General features: G+C 45.8%; 1 protein-coding gene across 15 annotated transcripts in view; it reads right to left on the reverse strand.

Moving 5' to 3' along the window:
• The window catches only part of SPECC1 (sperm antigen with calponin homology and coiled-coil domains 1), a 269,159-nt gene that overhangs the window by 102,201 nt on the left and 151,764 nt on the right, over positions 1-15,194 (reverse strand). For all 15 annotated transcript variants that reach the window (XM_042917319.1, XM_042917316.1, XM_042917318.1 and 12 more), the window contains one exon: positions 1,028-2,610. In XM_042917319.1, coding sequence (XP_042773253.1) covers positions 1,028-2,610 — 1,583 coding nt within the window. The remainder of the gene's footprint in view (positions 1-1,027; positions 2,611-15,194) is intronic.

The raw sequence follows: 15,194 nt of genomic DNA on the forward strand, positions 1-15,194 counted from the left end.
TGTTTAGGAATTTTTCCTAAGGAAATAACCAGACAGATATTAAAAAAAAAAAAAAAATGTATTTACAATATCAAAAGACCGGAAGAGAACATAACACGCTCAATGAACAGGTGACCGGTACAGAACGTATGAGATCTTTATATACTAGAATACGGCCTGGCCTTAATATCACGTTTCAAAGAATAATGAGAAGAATATACTCACAAAATATTAAATTACATGGGGCACGTGGGTGGCTCAATCAGTTAAGTGTCCAATTCTTGATTTCGGCTCAGGTCATGATCTCATGGTTTGTGAGTTCGAGCCCTGCACTGGGCTCTGTGCTGACAGCATGGAGCCTACTTGGGATTCTGTCTCCCTCTCTCTCTGCCCCTCCTCTGCTTGCTCTCTATCCCCCTCAAAAAAATAAATAAAAATAAACCTAAAAATTTTAAACTAAAAGAGTATGTAAAGGATGAGTCTATAAAAATTTTTTTTTTTAATTTGTGGGACACACACACACACACACACACACACATCTGAAAGAAAACCCCAAAACAGTGGTTATATTATTACTGGGGAGGGAAATTAGGGATGATTTTAATCTCCTGTTACTAGCAGCCCAGAGCATGTTAACTGATAAACCTGGATAACCGTCTCTCATTCTGAGCCAATAAGATTCAGCTTACTTGCCACCTCTTTCAGGAAGCCCTCCAGCACTACTTTCCTTTCTCCCACATCATTCTAGGTGTTCCTCCTTGGAACTGAACTCTGAGCTGTCCTCTAGGATACTCTTTATCCCTGCATCGCACTCACTGATCTGATTCACCATCTCCCTGCTACACTTTGAACCTATAGTCAGAAGTGGGGGGTGTCTCATTTTTGCGTCCCCAGTCTGTCCGGAATGGAACACATCTTCAAGCTAGAAAGCCGGATTCATGAACGAAACCGGCTGAGCCAAGGAGTCTCTATGCTCTGTGAATCTCAAGGTCGAGGGGAACAACGCTAAGAAGGATGAGCAAATACCGGGAAAGGACTGTGTCCTTACCTTGGCCAGCAGGCTTGAAACATGTTTAATTTCACCATGGGCCTTTAGCAATTCTTGCCTGAGCTCGGTGCAAGAGAGCTCCAGCTGATCCTTCTCAGCTCGAGCGACTCTCAACATCTCTTGAACTTCACGCGCCTCTGCCGTCTGCCCCACGGGACTGGTGTCCGTCGCTTTCTGCTGCTCACTCTCCAAATGCGCCTTCAAAGACCCATTTTCAATCTGCAGCCCTTCCAAGGTCGCCTTGCACTCCTCCAGAGTTTTGGCCATCACACCGTTATTACACCGCTCCCGTTCCAGAACCCCGGTCAGCTTTTCGTTTTCTTCCTTGAGGTGTTTAATCGCTTCCAAAGCTCCTTGGTTCTCCTCCTCCACCTTCCGGAGGCTACAGGTCAGCTGCTGCTGGATGTTAAGCAGCTTCTCCCTTTCAAAGCGGCCCTGGTCAAGAATTTCTGCGCACTTCTGCTCCAGCTCCAGGATTTTGCCTTCTTGAACGGCGGCGGGCTCCTCGCTCTTTGCGCGCTCTTGCAGGAGGTTTATCAGCTTCTCGTTCTCCTGACTTAGCTGCGCGGCCCTCTCTCGGTGCTGGTGGAAAGAACTCTCCAGGATCGTCTTCTCGTCCAGCAGTTTCTCGTTTTCGGCCGTCAGCTCCTGAACCATCTGCTGCTGGTCCGACAACTCCTGCAGAGTAGCCTGCAGCTCCTCGGCCGTGCTGTGCTGGTTTTCCTCCATCTTCTGTATCTTCTCCGCGAGGGAGGCCAGGGACAGCTCGCTCACGTTGTTGGGGGAGCTGCCTGTCGTGGAGCACTTGGAGCTCTTAAAGGGGTTGCTGCTGGAGGACAGGGGCCTGGAGGGCGTGTCGGCCGTGATGTGCTCGAAATCCGAGGCATCTGGGGACAAAGAAGCTTTGGTGACGTCGCTGCTTGAAGAGCCTGATGTCCTTAACGCGTTCTCGTGTATGGGGTGCCGATAGGCATCGAGCTCGCCCGACAGCTGATTTCCGGGTGGGCTTCCGAAGCTGGACTCCTGAGTTACGGACGTTGGGCAGCTGCTCTCCCCCGTGTGACTAGCACCCCCCTCCGAATTTGGGGAATGCTCCAGATGAGTCAGTTTCTCCCTTAAGGCCCGGTTTTCCTCCTCCAGATCTGCAAGCTCCTTCTGAAAATTCTTGTTCTTCTCCTCAAGAGCTCTTAGCAAGGGTTCCGAGTCGCCTGGGGAGACGGGCGCTCCATCTGCATTTGCGTCGGAAGGCTCGGTTCCTTCAGCGCTCGGAGTCCTTTTCTCCTTACATTTCTTCAGCTCGCTTCGAAGCCTGTTAATTTCGCTGTCTTTCGCTTTGGCTTCTGCCAGGAGTTCCCGAACCTGGGACTCGAGCACGGCCTTTTCCCCGCCTTCATTCTCTGGCTTGGGTCTTGCGGAGGTGGTCCGCAGGTGCTTCGTAGGGGTGGGTGTGCTGGAAGACGTGGGGCTGGACACCGACTTCCTGGGGTTGGAGGGACCGCGTGGCACGGTTCTCTCCCTGGAGACGGTTACCGAATGTTCTCGAGGAGCTGGGATGCCTGTCCGTTTGGCTGTTGTCACAGCCCCTAAGGACAGAAGAAGTAGAAACCAATGAAACAACGCAAGCACTTTTATAAATGAAACCCAAGTGACTTCCACTCACGTCGGACACGGAACGGGATGGCTGCTGCCCTTCATTCATTTCCGCCCCACCCACCCACCCGCGCCTCTAGAAACCTACCTGGAGCTGACTGGGGTTTCTGTACCTCCTCCCACAGCCCCTAGACTTTGGGGGGAAACTGACTCCAAGCCTGAACTCCTCCACTTAATCTCATCCCAGCCACAGTTGCTGGTTCAAGGCCTGGACACACCCCTCAACTGAGGTCGACAGGACACCAGGAGGGGGTCTTCTGGGTGAGTTTCTAAAACATTACTGCACATGAGGAAGGGAGCACAGAAGTCTGGGAATGGCTGCAACCTGTTGTCATCATGAGAGGAAGGTGAGAACAGAGTAGAAAGAAGGAAAGCAAATTCTTAGTAGCTCGGTGGAATTGCTGCTCAATCAGCCCTGGAGCTTAGCCTGTAGCTAAGCTGGCCTTCCAGTTACACAAGCCAATAAATGTCCTTCACACAAGTCATCTTGAATTGGGTTTTCTGTAACCTGCAGCCTAATGCATCTAAACTGTAACCCCGGCAACTAAACAACAGCCTTTTGACAAAATGCAAGGTCACAGTGCATTTCTTGATAAACGTTTTTTTCTTGATATTTTTAAATCTTTATTTATTTTTTAGAGAGTGCGATCTTTATTTTTGAGAGAGTGCGCGAGCAGGGGAGGAACAGAGGGAGAGGGAGATACAGAATCTGAAGCAGGCTCTGGGATCCGAGCTGTCAGCACAGAGCCCGATGCGGGGCTCGAACTTACAAATTGTGAGATCGTGACCTGAGCCGAAGTCAGACACTTAACCGACTGGGCCACCCAGGCGCCCCATGACAGAGACAGAGAATCTCAAGCGGGCTCCACACTCAGCGTGGAGCCTGACGCGGGGCTCGAACTCACAAACCGCAAGTTCATGACCTGGGCCTAACTGGGATGCTTAACCAACTGAGCCACCCCGGGTGCCCCTTGATAAACATTTTATTTAAAAAGTTCATCAACATCTTGTGAATGAGTACAAATTTGCTTAAGAAATCACAAGACACGAGTAACACCAAGGGAAGACTAACCTAGTCCAATGACCTACTGCTTTTAACACAAGTGGAAACAGTGTGCTTATTTGTATTCAGAGAAATAAGAACAAATGGGATAAGGACGCATTACATGTAGCTATGGTACGGTTTTAAATGCTAAAGGGATTTACATAATATGGAAATGATACAAAATTTAGAGTATTTATAACGGGAAATGTAAGGGAAGGAACTATTTTCTGTTTTCATCTATACTACATTGTAGACCATGTTAAAAAAAAATTCTAGGAGTGCGAACCCAGACATTGATTTCCTATATGGCTCTACAAATGAGACCCACCTCAGAGGTTAAAGGGTAAGCGAAAATTCTGGACCTATTTTCCAAACCCAAAGACCGTTTGATGAATCAAGGCTGACTGCGGTAACTTCCCCAACTCTGTGCCTCGGGTTGAAGGTCCCCAGTGACAAAGGACCCTAGAAGGTGTCACCAATCCCTAGGCCTCCACAAGGTAGGAAGCAGTGGAGGGTATGCCCCCCGCCCCCCAGAATGGCAGCAGCTCCAATCGACCAAGACAGAAGCAGAACCCGATGTGGCACGGTTCTGAGCTCTGAGCCCAGTGCCAAGGGCCGCTTCTAAGGAAGACCTGAAGGTATGAACATGCTGAAATTGGGGGTGATGATGTGAAGGCCAATGGCATTCGGTGCTGTGTCTAACAGCTAAGTGCTTTTTAAAACCTTGACACAATAAAGCTTAAGTTGTCATACTAATATACAGAAAAACTAGATGGTCTTTCTTAAGTTTATTTATTTATGTATTTGGAGAGAGAGAGACAGAGAGAGAGAGAGAGAATGAACGCAAGCAGGGGAGGGGCAGAGAGAGAGGGAGAGAGAGAATCCCAAGCAGGCTCTGTGCTGACAGTAGGGGAGGGGGGGGTGTGGGGCCTGAACTCATGAACCATGAGATCATGACCTGGGCCAAAATGAAGAGTCCAATGTTTAATGAACTGAGCTACCCAGGTACCCCCAAACTATGGGTTTGTTTGTTTTTTAATTAACTTTTTCAAATTAGAAGTTACTGGAAAGCTGAGAGTACTACAACACACAGTTTAATGCCTTCAGGCATCTTCCTTGCATCATACTTAATGAAGAAAATACTCAACGAAGCCAAGATTTATTTAATTGTTCTCGTAAAATGAAGATTGAAATCACCAAGCCATAAACCGTGTTAGTAACGCTGGTTCTCTAGAATGAAGTAATCCTGGAAAGGGCCCTGATGAAAACGGAAGATAACTCAAGTTCAAGGCAGATGGGAGAGCCCAGCTCTTGTTATCACACAGCCACTGGCCATTCCCGACACGGCCACTGAAATGAAGGCTCCTTTTCAACCATCCGTCCGTCGGGTTTGAGGATGGGCAGGACTCAAACAGAGCAGCAGATCAACTCTGTCATCCTTTCCGGCTGAAGTGAGCTCCTCCCTTCTGCCAAATCTTAGCTTGCCCTCCGCATAGGTGTTACTACTCGCACCTTACCTAGACTACTAGGAATTTTTTTACATCAGTGTACGTTTGTGAAATATACCCACTTGTGTATTATGAGATACACAATCCAGTTGTGTTTGTTACGACATCTGTTTTCGTTTTTGTTTCTGTTCTTTCCATTCTGACACTTGATCAGCACTGCACTCTACATCCGGGAACCCTGACATAGAGCATACCACTGGATACATACACCACGGCAAGGGAGACCGCAGAGGCAGTGAGAAGCCCAGGGTTGACAGAATAAGGACGGCCTAGCCGTCACTCTTGACTTCTCTGGTCTTTTCCCCATCCTCCCATCAGACCGCCACTTATTCCTACTGAGGCTGGCTGTCTAACGGCATGAAGTTAAATTAAAAGCAAGCCCCACCTCATAATTGGGAAGACTAATATGATTTTCTAAAAAACATGCTTGCTGGGCCCCTGGGTGGCTCAGTCGTTAGCCATCTGACTTTGGCTCAGGTCATGATCTCACGGTTTGCGAGTTCGAGTACCATATCTGGTGAGCTTGAGCCTCGCTTCGGGTAAGCCCCACTTCTCTCTCTCTCTCTGCCTCCCGTGGGATTCTCTCTCTCCCCCCCCAACCCTCACTCACTTGCACCCCCTCTCTCAAAAAGAAAAAATGTTTGGATCCGCCTGGATGGCTCAGTCAGTTAAATGTCCAACTCTTGATTTTGGCTCAGGTCGTGATATCGAGCCCTGTGTGGGGCTCCATGCTGAGTGTTAAGCTTGCTTGGGATTCTCTCTCTCCCTCTCTCTCTGCCCCAACCTTGCTCACATGCGCTCTCTCTCTCTCTCTCTCTCTCTCTCTCTCAAAATAAACTTAAAAAAATGATATGTTATACTAAAAAAAAAATTTTTTTTAAATTTTATATATTTGAGAGAGAGAGAACATGCACACACAAGCGGGGAAGGGGCAGAGAGGAGAGACAGAATCCCAAGCAGGATCCACACCATCAGCACGGAACCCGATGTGGGGCTCAAACTCACGAACCGTGAGATCATGACCCAAGCCGAGATCAAGAGTTAGATGCTTAAACGACTGTGCCACCCAGGTGCTCCCTGATGTGTTATATTTTTAAAGTGCCAAATGAAAAATTATAATGTGACAGATCACAGGTGCATCAAACTCTGTATTCATAGATACACACACTAGACGAGTACCCAGAACATTGAGAACAGGTGAATATTAAGCTGCTTGGGCTGTGAGAAAATTTCCTGTTTCTTTTGTATGGTTACATTTATGTAGTAAATTTAAAAAGCAGAAGGGAAAATCCTATCATAACAACATACAGAGAGTTAAGGGGGCAGGAAACATAAATCTTTGCAGAGAATAAAAAGCATGTTTAAAACAACAATAGCACAACCATTTAAATCGGATCAGATGCCTGTCTCAAGCAGTGATTCTCATGAGCTGAAAATAAAATATTTTCAGTCCCTTTTTTTTAATTTTATTTTTTATTTTTTTAAATTTACTTCAGTCCCTTCTTAATTTCCTTGTCTTACCCTAAGAATGCTACTTGGATTGTTCTTTGGTAGGTAGGTCTTCTCTCTACCATGCATTGATGAAGGAAATGGTGACATTCTGAAATAAATTACTAAACTTTCATTTCTTCAATAAGAATTCACAGACCTGCCCTGTGGGAGAGACAGGCGGGAGACAGAAATGAAAGTTCACCATTATCACCTACCACATAATTGCTGCCTTGCCTCTGAAACACAAGAGAACTTACCCCTTCGGTCTCAAAGAATCTCAACTACTAGGATAGTTTTTACTCTAACCGTTCATAACTTTTTTTCTCAAAAGCTCCAATAATGCATTTATTGTCAAATCTAATCTCCCCCCCCCCCCCCCCAATCTCCATCTTTCTCAACCTTTGGGTGATATTTATTCCTCCTTCCCTTCGCTCTCCTTATCCATATCTCCTTATCCTCCAGTCGAGGAACCTGAAAAACATTTAAAATGTCCTCTCCCTTTTCTTTTGGTAACCAACCAGTCACTAAAACCAGTTATTTTTGGGAATGTTTCTATATTTTTTCTTTGTTTTCCTTTTGGTAGGGATCCAGTCTAGGTCCTTAAGAATGTTCCATCTGAATTTCTGAAATGTTCCCAAAGGTCTTTCCGATTCCAGCCTCTCCCAGCCCGGAGACGTAATGGACCAATATCCCTTAAATATCCTGCTCACTGTTCTGTTCCAGAATCGGTAGGCATTCCCGCCTGCTTCATCATGATGATGTCAAACTTTTTCCCTGGGCTTTCCCGGTCAAGCACAATCTCATCCTAATCAACACATCCAACCTTTCACTTTTGGGTTTTTGTTCCCACCCCCCATCGCAACAAACCTATTTAACCCATTCCACATCTCCACTGTCACTGTGATTTGTTGAAACAGCCTTTCCTTTCCATCCTTCTGATGGGCATTTAAACATGCTTAACTCTCTTCAATTAAAAAAAAAAATCTCGGGGCACCTGGTTGGCTCAGTCGGTAGAGCATGCAACTCTGGATCTCGGGTTTGTGAGTTCGAGCCCCATGTTGGGTGTAGAGATTACTTAAAATCTGAAAAAAAAGTCTGTAGCCCACATCTTCCTCCTGCTATACCTGCTTTCCTTCTTCCCCCTCACAACAGAATCCTCCCCAGAGTCCTGTACCTTGGTTGTCTTCACTTCTTCTTCTCTCTCCTCTGCCATTACTCAACCCAAACCTTGTCCACTGAGGCCATCCACAACCTCCACATGGGCCAACACAACAGAGACCTTCAATCCTCTCAGCAGAACTGGAACAATTCCTTTTTTTTTTTTTTTTTTAACTAATTACGTTATTTATTTATTTATTTTGAGAGAGAGAGAGAGAGAGAGAGAGAGAGAGAGAAAGAGAGAGAGAGAGAGAGAGAGAGAGAGAGAGAGAGAATCCCAAGCAGGCTCCGCAATGTCAGTGCAGAGCCTGACATGGGGCTCGAACCCACGAACCACGAGATCATGACCTGAGCCGAAGTCGGCCACTTAACCGATTGAGCCCCCCCAGGTGCCCGGGAACAAGCATGCCTCCAATGAACAACTCTCCTGGTTTTTCTCTTAGTTCAGCAACTGTCTTCGGTCTCTCTCCTTTGCTGGCCCCTCCTTGTCTCTCTGCTTCTACTTGTCAGAATCTTCAGACCTGGGTCCTGGGCCTTTCCTCCTCTCTTATTACAAATTATTTTCCTGGTGATTCTATTCCATCTCAAGATCCTAAAATACCACTTATATACAGATGACCCCCCAATTAACTCTCTTTATATGGACCTCTCATCTGAGCAACAGATCTGAATATCAAACTACTTACTTGGTAAGTATAATCGAATTACAACAAAAGTACCTCAAACTAGATTAAAGGCATAAAGGTAGGCTAAGAAAAAGTGAACGGAATGGGCAAAAGGCCTGGAGTGCAGGGAGCCCTGACAAGGAGGGGGCTGATGGGGAAGAACGCACATTTCTAGAGGATGCTCAAGGAAGGCCTCATGGACAGAGCTTGAGATTCAAGGTGATATGCACTCATTAAAACAACGCCAGGATGCTTGGAAGAAAGAAAAGGATAGCACAAGAAAAAACTCTCAAAAATTTTAAATACATTTGTCAAATTATAAGCTTCGATAGAAGGGATGGAATGCAAAATCAAAGACCTCTCCTGACATGTAACAAGATTAAAACAGAAAAGGTAAACACTCAGGGCCAATCCGGAAGATCAAACAGTCAATTAACAGAAGATCTGGAAATACAGACCAGTGGAAGCACAGTGAAGGAAATGACCAAAAAACTGACATGAGAGAATCCTCCAACGCTGAAGAACGTGAGTCCCAGAACTTGTGTCAGGCAGAATGAATGAGAAAAGACCCACATGAAGATATCCCTTTATAAAGTTTCAGGACACCAAGAATGCCTACAAGTTCAGGGAAGGGGTGTGAGCATGAGACTGGCCATCATTCATTATAGCAGTACTGAATTCTCAAAGGCAATGAAGCAAATACCTTCAAAGTTCTGAAAATGATTTTCAACCTAGAATTCTATATCTGACCTAACTATAAACTAGTCACAGAGGTAGACAATAAAACATACTGTCAAACATATGGAGACTCAGAAAAAAAATTAAACTGCTAACACCCTTTCTAAGTAAGTTACTTGAGAATGTGCTCCAGGAGAACGAGGGAGTAAACCAAAGAGAAAGAGGGTAAGTGATCGTGGGAGACCAATGGTTCTATTAGAGGAAACCAGTCACGGGGAGTCTCGAGAGGATACCCATGGAGCAAATCTGGAGAACACATCCAAACTGGGCCAAGAGGATAAGATGCCTCCCAAGGGAAGTTTCTTTGAAAGAACATCTGGTTGGATGAAGAGTATGAAAAAAAAAAATGAGGATATAATAAAAATAGTGAAAGGTTCTCAAAAAAATTAAAAATAGAATGACCCTAAGACCCGGCAATTACACTACTAGGTATTTATCCAATGGATACAAAAATACTGATTCAAAGGGGCACATGCACCCCAATGTTTATAGCAGCACTATTGACAATAGCCAGATTATGGAAAGAGCCCAAATGTCCATGGACTGATGAATGGATTTCAAAAAGAATGAAATCTTGCCATTTGCAACAACGTGGATGGAACTACAGCGTTATTATGCTAAATGAAATAAGTCAGAGAAAGATAAATATCATACGATTTCCCTCATATGTGGAATTTAAGAAACAAAACAGATGAAAATTGGGGGAGGGAAGGATAAATAAGATAAAAACAGAGAGGGAGGCAAACCATAAGAGACTCTTAAATACAGAGAACAAACAGAAGGTTGCTGGCAGGGTGTTGGGTGGGGGGCTGGCTAAATGGGCGATGGGCATTAAGGAGAACACTTGTTGGGATGAGCACTGAGCGTTATATGTAAGTGATGAATCACTAAATCCTACTCCTGAAACCATTATTACACTGTATGTTAACTAACTTGGATTTAAATTTTTAAAAAAGTTCTTATCACAAGAAATAAACAGACTCTTAACTATGGAGAACAAGCTGATCCATACCAGAGGGAAGGTTGCAGGGAGAGGGATGGGTTAAACAGATGATGGGGATTAAGGAAGGCACTTGTCATGATGAGCACTGGGTGATATATGCAAGTGTTGAATCACTATATTGTACACCTGAAACTAACACAGCACTGCCTATTAACTAATCAGAATTAAAATAATAACTCAGAAAACAGTGAAAAAACCAGAAACTTCACAAAAACAGGAAGCTGCATAAGAAAGGTCACAAAATCGTACCACACGACTTTACTCTGCGGGGAATATATACATATATAGTGACAATTACACTGATACTCTTTAAACTGACCTATACACCAAGTATGCAAGACTATTTTATAGAACATTTGAATATTATCCCAGCTAGCAAATAAAGTTGAAATACATTAGGGAACAACAAATTAAAACAACTACGAGAGGGGTGCCTGGGGGCTCAGTCAGTTGAGCATCCGACTTCGGCTCAGGTCGTGATCTCACAGTCCGTGGATTTGAGCCCCGCGTCGGGCTCTGTGTTGACGGCTCGGAGCCTGGAGCCTGCTTTGGATTCTGTGTCTCCCCTGCTCTCTGCCCCTCCCCCACTCACTCTGTCTCTCTCAAAAATAAATAAATACATTACAAAAAAAAAAAACAAAACAAACTATGAAGTACCACTACACACCTACGAGAATGGCTAAAATCCAAAACCTTAACACCACCGCGTGCCGACAAGGGTGCGGAGCAACAGGAACTCTTGTTCTTTGCTGGCAGAAATGCAAAATGGCGCAGTTAGGCAGTGAAGACAGTTTGGCGATTCCTTACAAAACTAAACACACTCTTGCCGTCATTCAGCTATCGCACCCCTTGGTATTTACCCAAATGAGTTGAAAAGCGATGCCTACACACAAACCCGCACAAAGATGTTCAGAGCAGCTTTATTCACAACTGCCAAAACATGGAAGCAACCAAGGCGTCCTTCAGAAAGTGAACGGATAAGCCATGATACATCCAGGCAATGGAGTATCATTCAGTGCTACAAAGAAATGAGCTATAAAGCCATGAAAAGACAGGGAAGGACCCTAAATGCAGATGACTGGGTGAAAGAAGCCATTATGAGAAGGCTACACACTGTAGAATTTCAACTATAGAACATTCCAGAAGAGATAAATTATGGAGAGAGTAGAAAGATCAGGGGTTGGGCAGAGGGAAGAACAAACAGGCAGAGTACAGAGGATGTTTAGGGCAGTGAAACTGTTCCGTATGATACTATAATGGGTGGATACATTTGTCCGAACCCAAAGAACGTGAACCCTAATGTGAACCATGGACTGAGTGGCTGTCATGTGCCAGCCATGTACAGGTCCATCAGTTGTAACAAATGGACCACTGTAGTGAGGGATATTGATGGTGAGAGGAGCCCTGCACACTTGTGGGGGGGGGGGGGGCAGGACAGGGGTTACAAGGGTGGGCACACTGTGCCCTCTCAATTTTGCTGTGCCCAAAACTGCTGTGAAAGTCTACTTTAAAAAAAAAAAAAAAAAAAAAAAAGGCACCTTAGCAGTTTAATTAAGCAAGTGTATGTAAGTGGTTAACTTCGAGAAGTGGGATAAGAAAGGGGACGGGGTAGAGCAACAGCAGTTTTGCTTTTCATAAGGGCCCTATTTCGTTTTTTAACCTGTGCCTATACCACGTCAATAACGAGAATGGAGAAAAAGACACGTGAGTGCTGGTGGATGCAGCTCGGAAGGAGGTAATCAGGCGGCTGTTGGTTTTACAGGCGGTGCTGTCCCTTTGGACTCAGAACAAGTGAGATAAAAAAGTTTGAGGCCACTCAGCAAAGCAGAAGAAGGGCCACAAGGAACTGAAGTCTGTTATCAAATCTCAGGCCCCACCTTGCCTGTGGCGGAAGGTAATTCTTCCCTAGTTCCACTGCCTTGTGGGAAGTTTCCGTGGAGTGTTTTCTAGAGATGCATTCACCTCATATGAAAGTCAATGGAAACTCCTTGGCGGACCAAACAGAGGAAGCCACTCAAAAGAATCCTACCCGTACCAATGAACCAAGTCACTTGTGCAGTTTGCTTTCTTGGCTAAAAGCAAACAGTCGGGTCCACGTTTAGAGATGTTTTTTTTTTTGTAGCAGGATAAAAGTTTTCTGTCTTGTCATTTTTTTTTTTCTTTTTTTGCAGGGTGCCAAATTAATCTTGCTCACACTCCACTGGCTCAGCATCTCGGGTTAGAGTTGAAAACACTTGTAAATCTGCATCCTTCTCGGGGCGCCTGGGTGGCTCAGTCTGTTAAGCGTCGGACTTCAGCTCAGGCCATGATTTCAGTTTGTGAGTTTGAGCCCCGTGTTGGGCTCCGTGCTGACAGCTCAGAGCCTGGAGCCTGCTTCAGATTCTGTGTCCCCTTCTGTCTCTGACCCTCCCTCTCTCTCTGTCAAAAATCAACATTAAAAATTTTTTTAAAAATTGCATCCTTCTCTTTCCCAAATAGTCACACTGTTCCATGGCCACCATGAACGATGCTCTCGACAGAGAGGGCCTCTGAACAAAAGACGCCGAAGGGGGTCTTGGCCTAGGGAGGGCACAGCGACCACTCTGTGCTGGGTCTTTAAAGGCAAGACAAAGTGCGGAGACAAAGCGGCAGTGTTACGAGAAGAGATAATAGCATGGTCTGAGTGGCTTCTTGCAGGGGGCCCACACGGCCCACAGTCCCCTCCGGGAGAAGCCAAAATGCAAAACGGCTCTGGAAGGGCAGCTCCCAACACGCCAAGTTGAAAAGCCCAAAGCAGGCGGGACGTCTCATTTCCATTGAAACTGAAGTGGCCAGAGGACCAGTTGGCCCCAGGTTTCACTCTGCGTGCTGGGTTGGCTTCCTAGCCCACTGTGTGGGCCAAATGAAATCCTCATTACCTAACTCCTCTGCATGGGAGGTGCGCCCCCAGGGTCTCTGGTCAGCAAACTGGAAAGGAGAAGGGGCTGACGGCGATGGGGCTTTAGTGAATTACAACATCTGCCTCTCCGTGAGTAGCCTTCCCTTCAGTAGAGATGAGAAAATATCCACTTCCCGATTTGTGAGTCTTTTTTTTTTAATTGTTTAAATGTTTTGTTTATTTTTGAGAGAGACAGGGAGAGGGAGAGAGAAAGAGAGAGAGAGAGAGAGAGAGAGAGAGCACTAGAGGGGGAGGGTCAGAGAGAGAGGGAAACACAGAATCGGAAACAGGCTCCAGGTTCTGAGCTGTCAGCACGGAGCCCAACGTGGGGCTCGAAGTCATGAACCGTGAGATCACGACCTGAGCTGAAGTCGGGCACTTACCTGCCTGAGCCACCCAGGCACCCAATATGTGAGTCGTGATACACCTGAGAAGGACCCATGCTAGATCACGATTTAGCTCTGACTCCCTAACATTATATACACTTTGCCCAGTGATAGCTCCATCTCCTAGCAACCAGTGAGAAACTTCCAAATTCCACCACTAAAAGGAACCAAATTCACCTGCGTGTGCAATTACAGAAATTAGAGAATTACGCAGAGGGGGCGTGCTGAAATAGGTTTATCTGGATCAACATCACTTTGTTCTGTTTTCTTAAACCATGCATTGGTCAAAACATAGAACTTTAAGGAATTGACCACATTCTTTATTTTTTTTTTAATGTTTATTCATTTTGAAAGAGAGAGAGGGAGAGCGGGGAGGGGGCAGAGAGAGGGAAAGAGAGTGAATCACAAGCAGGCTCTAAGCATAGAGCGCAGAGCCTGACGCGGGGCTCAAACTCACGAACCATGAATACCTGACCTGAGCTGAAATCAAGAGTCAGATGCTTAACCGAGCCACCCAGGTGGCCCTTCCCACATTCTTTAAACTGAGAGTTCGCAATGTAGGCGATGCTAATACCAGTTCACATCTGCACCACTTTGGTCTTTCAAAGCGTTTTCATACACATTAATTTGCGGCTCACAAAAATCATTTGGCAAAGTGCTGTTATCTTTATTTTATGGTAAGGAAACGGACTGTCTGAGACGCTTCACAGTTCGCCCAAGGGTCTCACAGTAAGTATGTCTTCCGATACCTAAGGAAGCGCAGAATCGTATCATTTCCAAACTGGAAGAAACAGAGAAACCACGTAGCCTGATCTTTCATACAAAGTAGTATCAACAGCATCCAACCTCTGATGCTATTTACCAAACTGTCACGTGCCAGAGACCAAGGATTTGCAGTGAAAGAGAAGCCAGCACCGGACAGCCCCTTCCACTGCTGGAGGCTCCAACAGTTGGACAATCCTTCTTTATACGGGGCTCAATTTGATCTTCGTTAACATGGCACATGTTGGTTCCAGTTCTGAAATAATCTGGAACCACAAAGAACAGAATTATTGCTTCTTCCACGTGACATCTGAATATGTGAGGGCAGCTTTGTTTCTCTCCTTGGTTTCCCATTCTTGAAGCAAAAGCATTCCTCACCCTTCCCACCAGGCCTCACGGGACCCGGGGTCATTCATCAGGGGGACTGCCTGGAGAGCCTCTGATTTAGCAACATCCCTCGGAAATGTTACCCAGAATCTCAAAAATGCTGCAGTTGTGGTCGCTATGAGTTAGGAAGCGTCTAGTCACAAGAGGACACCCAATTCAAGCCTGAAACAATAAAATGAGTTTTTGGCTTCTATAACTGGAACTCTAGGGGCAAGTCTGAGTCTTGCTGGACTTGAGGTCCAGCACGACTGAAATATGCTTTCAGGGACCGTCGCTCTCCCTCGCACGTGCACCTGGGCAGGCTACCTTCATCAGCGATCTGCCTTGCCTCATGGCAGTGTGATGCCTGGGCAGTTCCAGGCCTCAGTCTGGACACCATCAAATCCAGGGAATGGTGCTAAGACTCTTCTGGAGGCCCTAACAAATGTCTCCTCGCATCTCATTCAGCCTGGGTCGC

The sequence above is a fragment of the Panthera leo genome, chromosome E1 (assembly GCF_018350215.1).
Source record: "Panthera leo isolate Ple1 chromosome E1, P.leo_Ple1_pat1.1, whole genome shotgun sequence".
NCBI lineage: Eukaryota > Metazoa > Chordata > Mammalia > Carnivora > Felidae > Panthera > Panthera leo.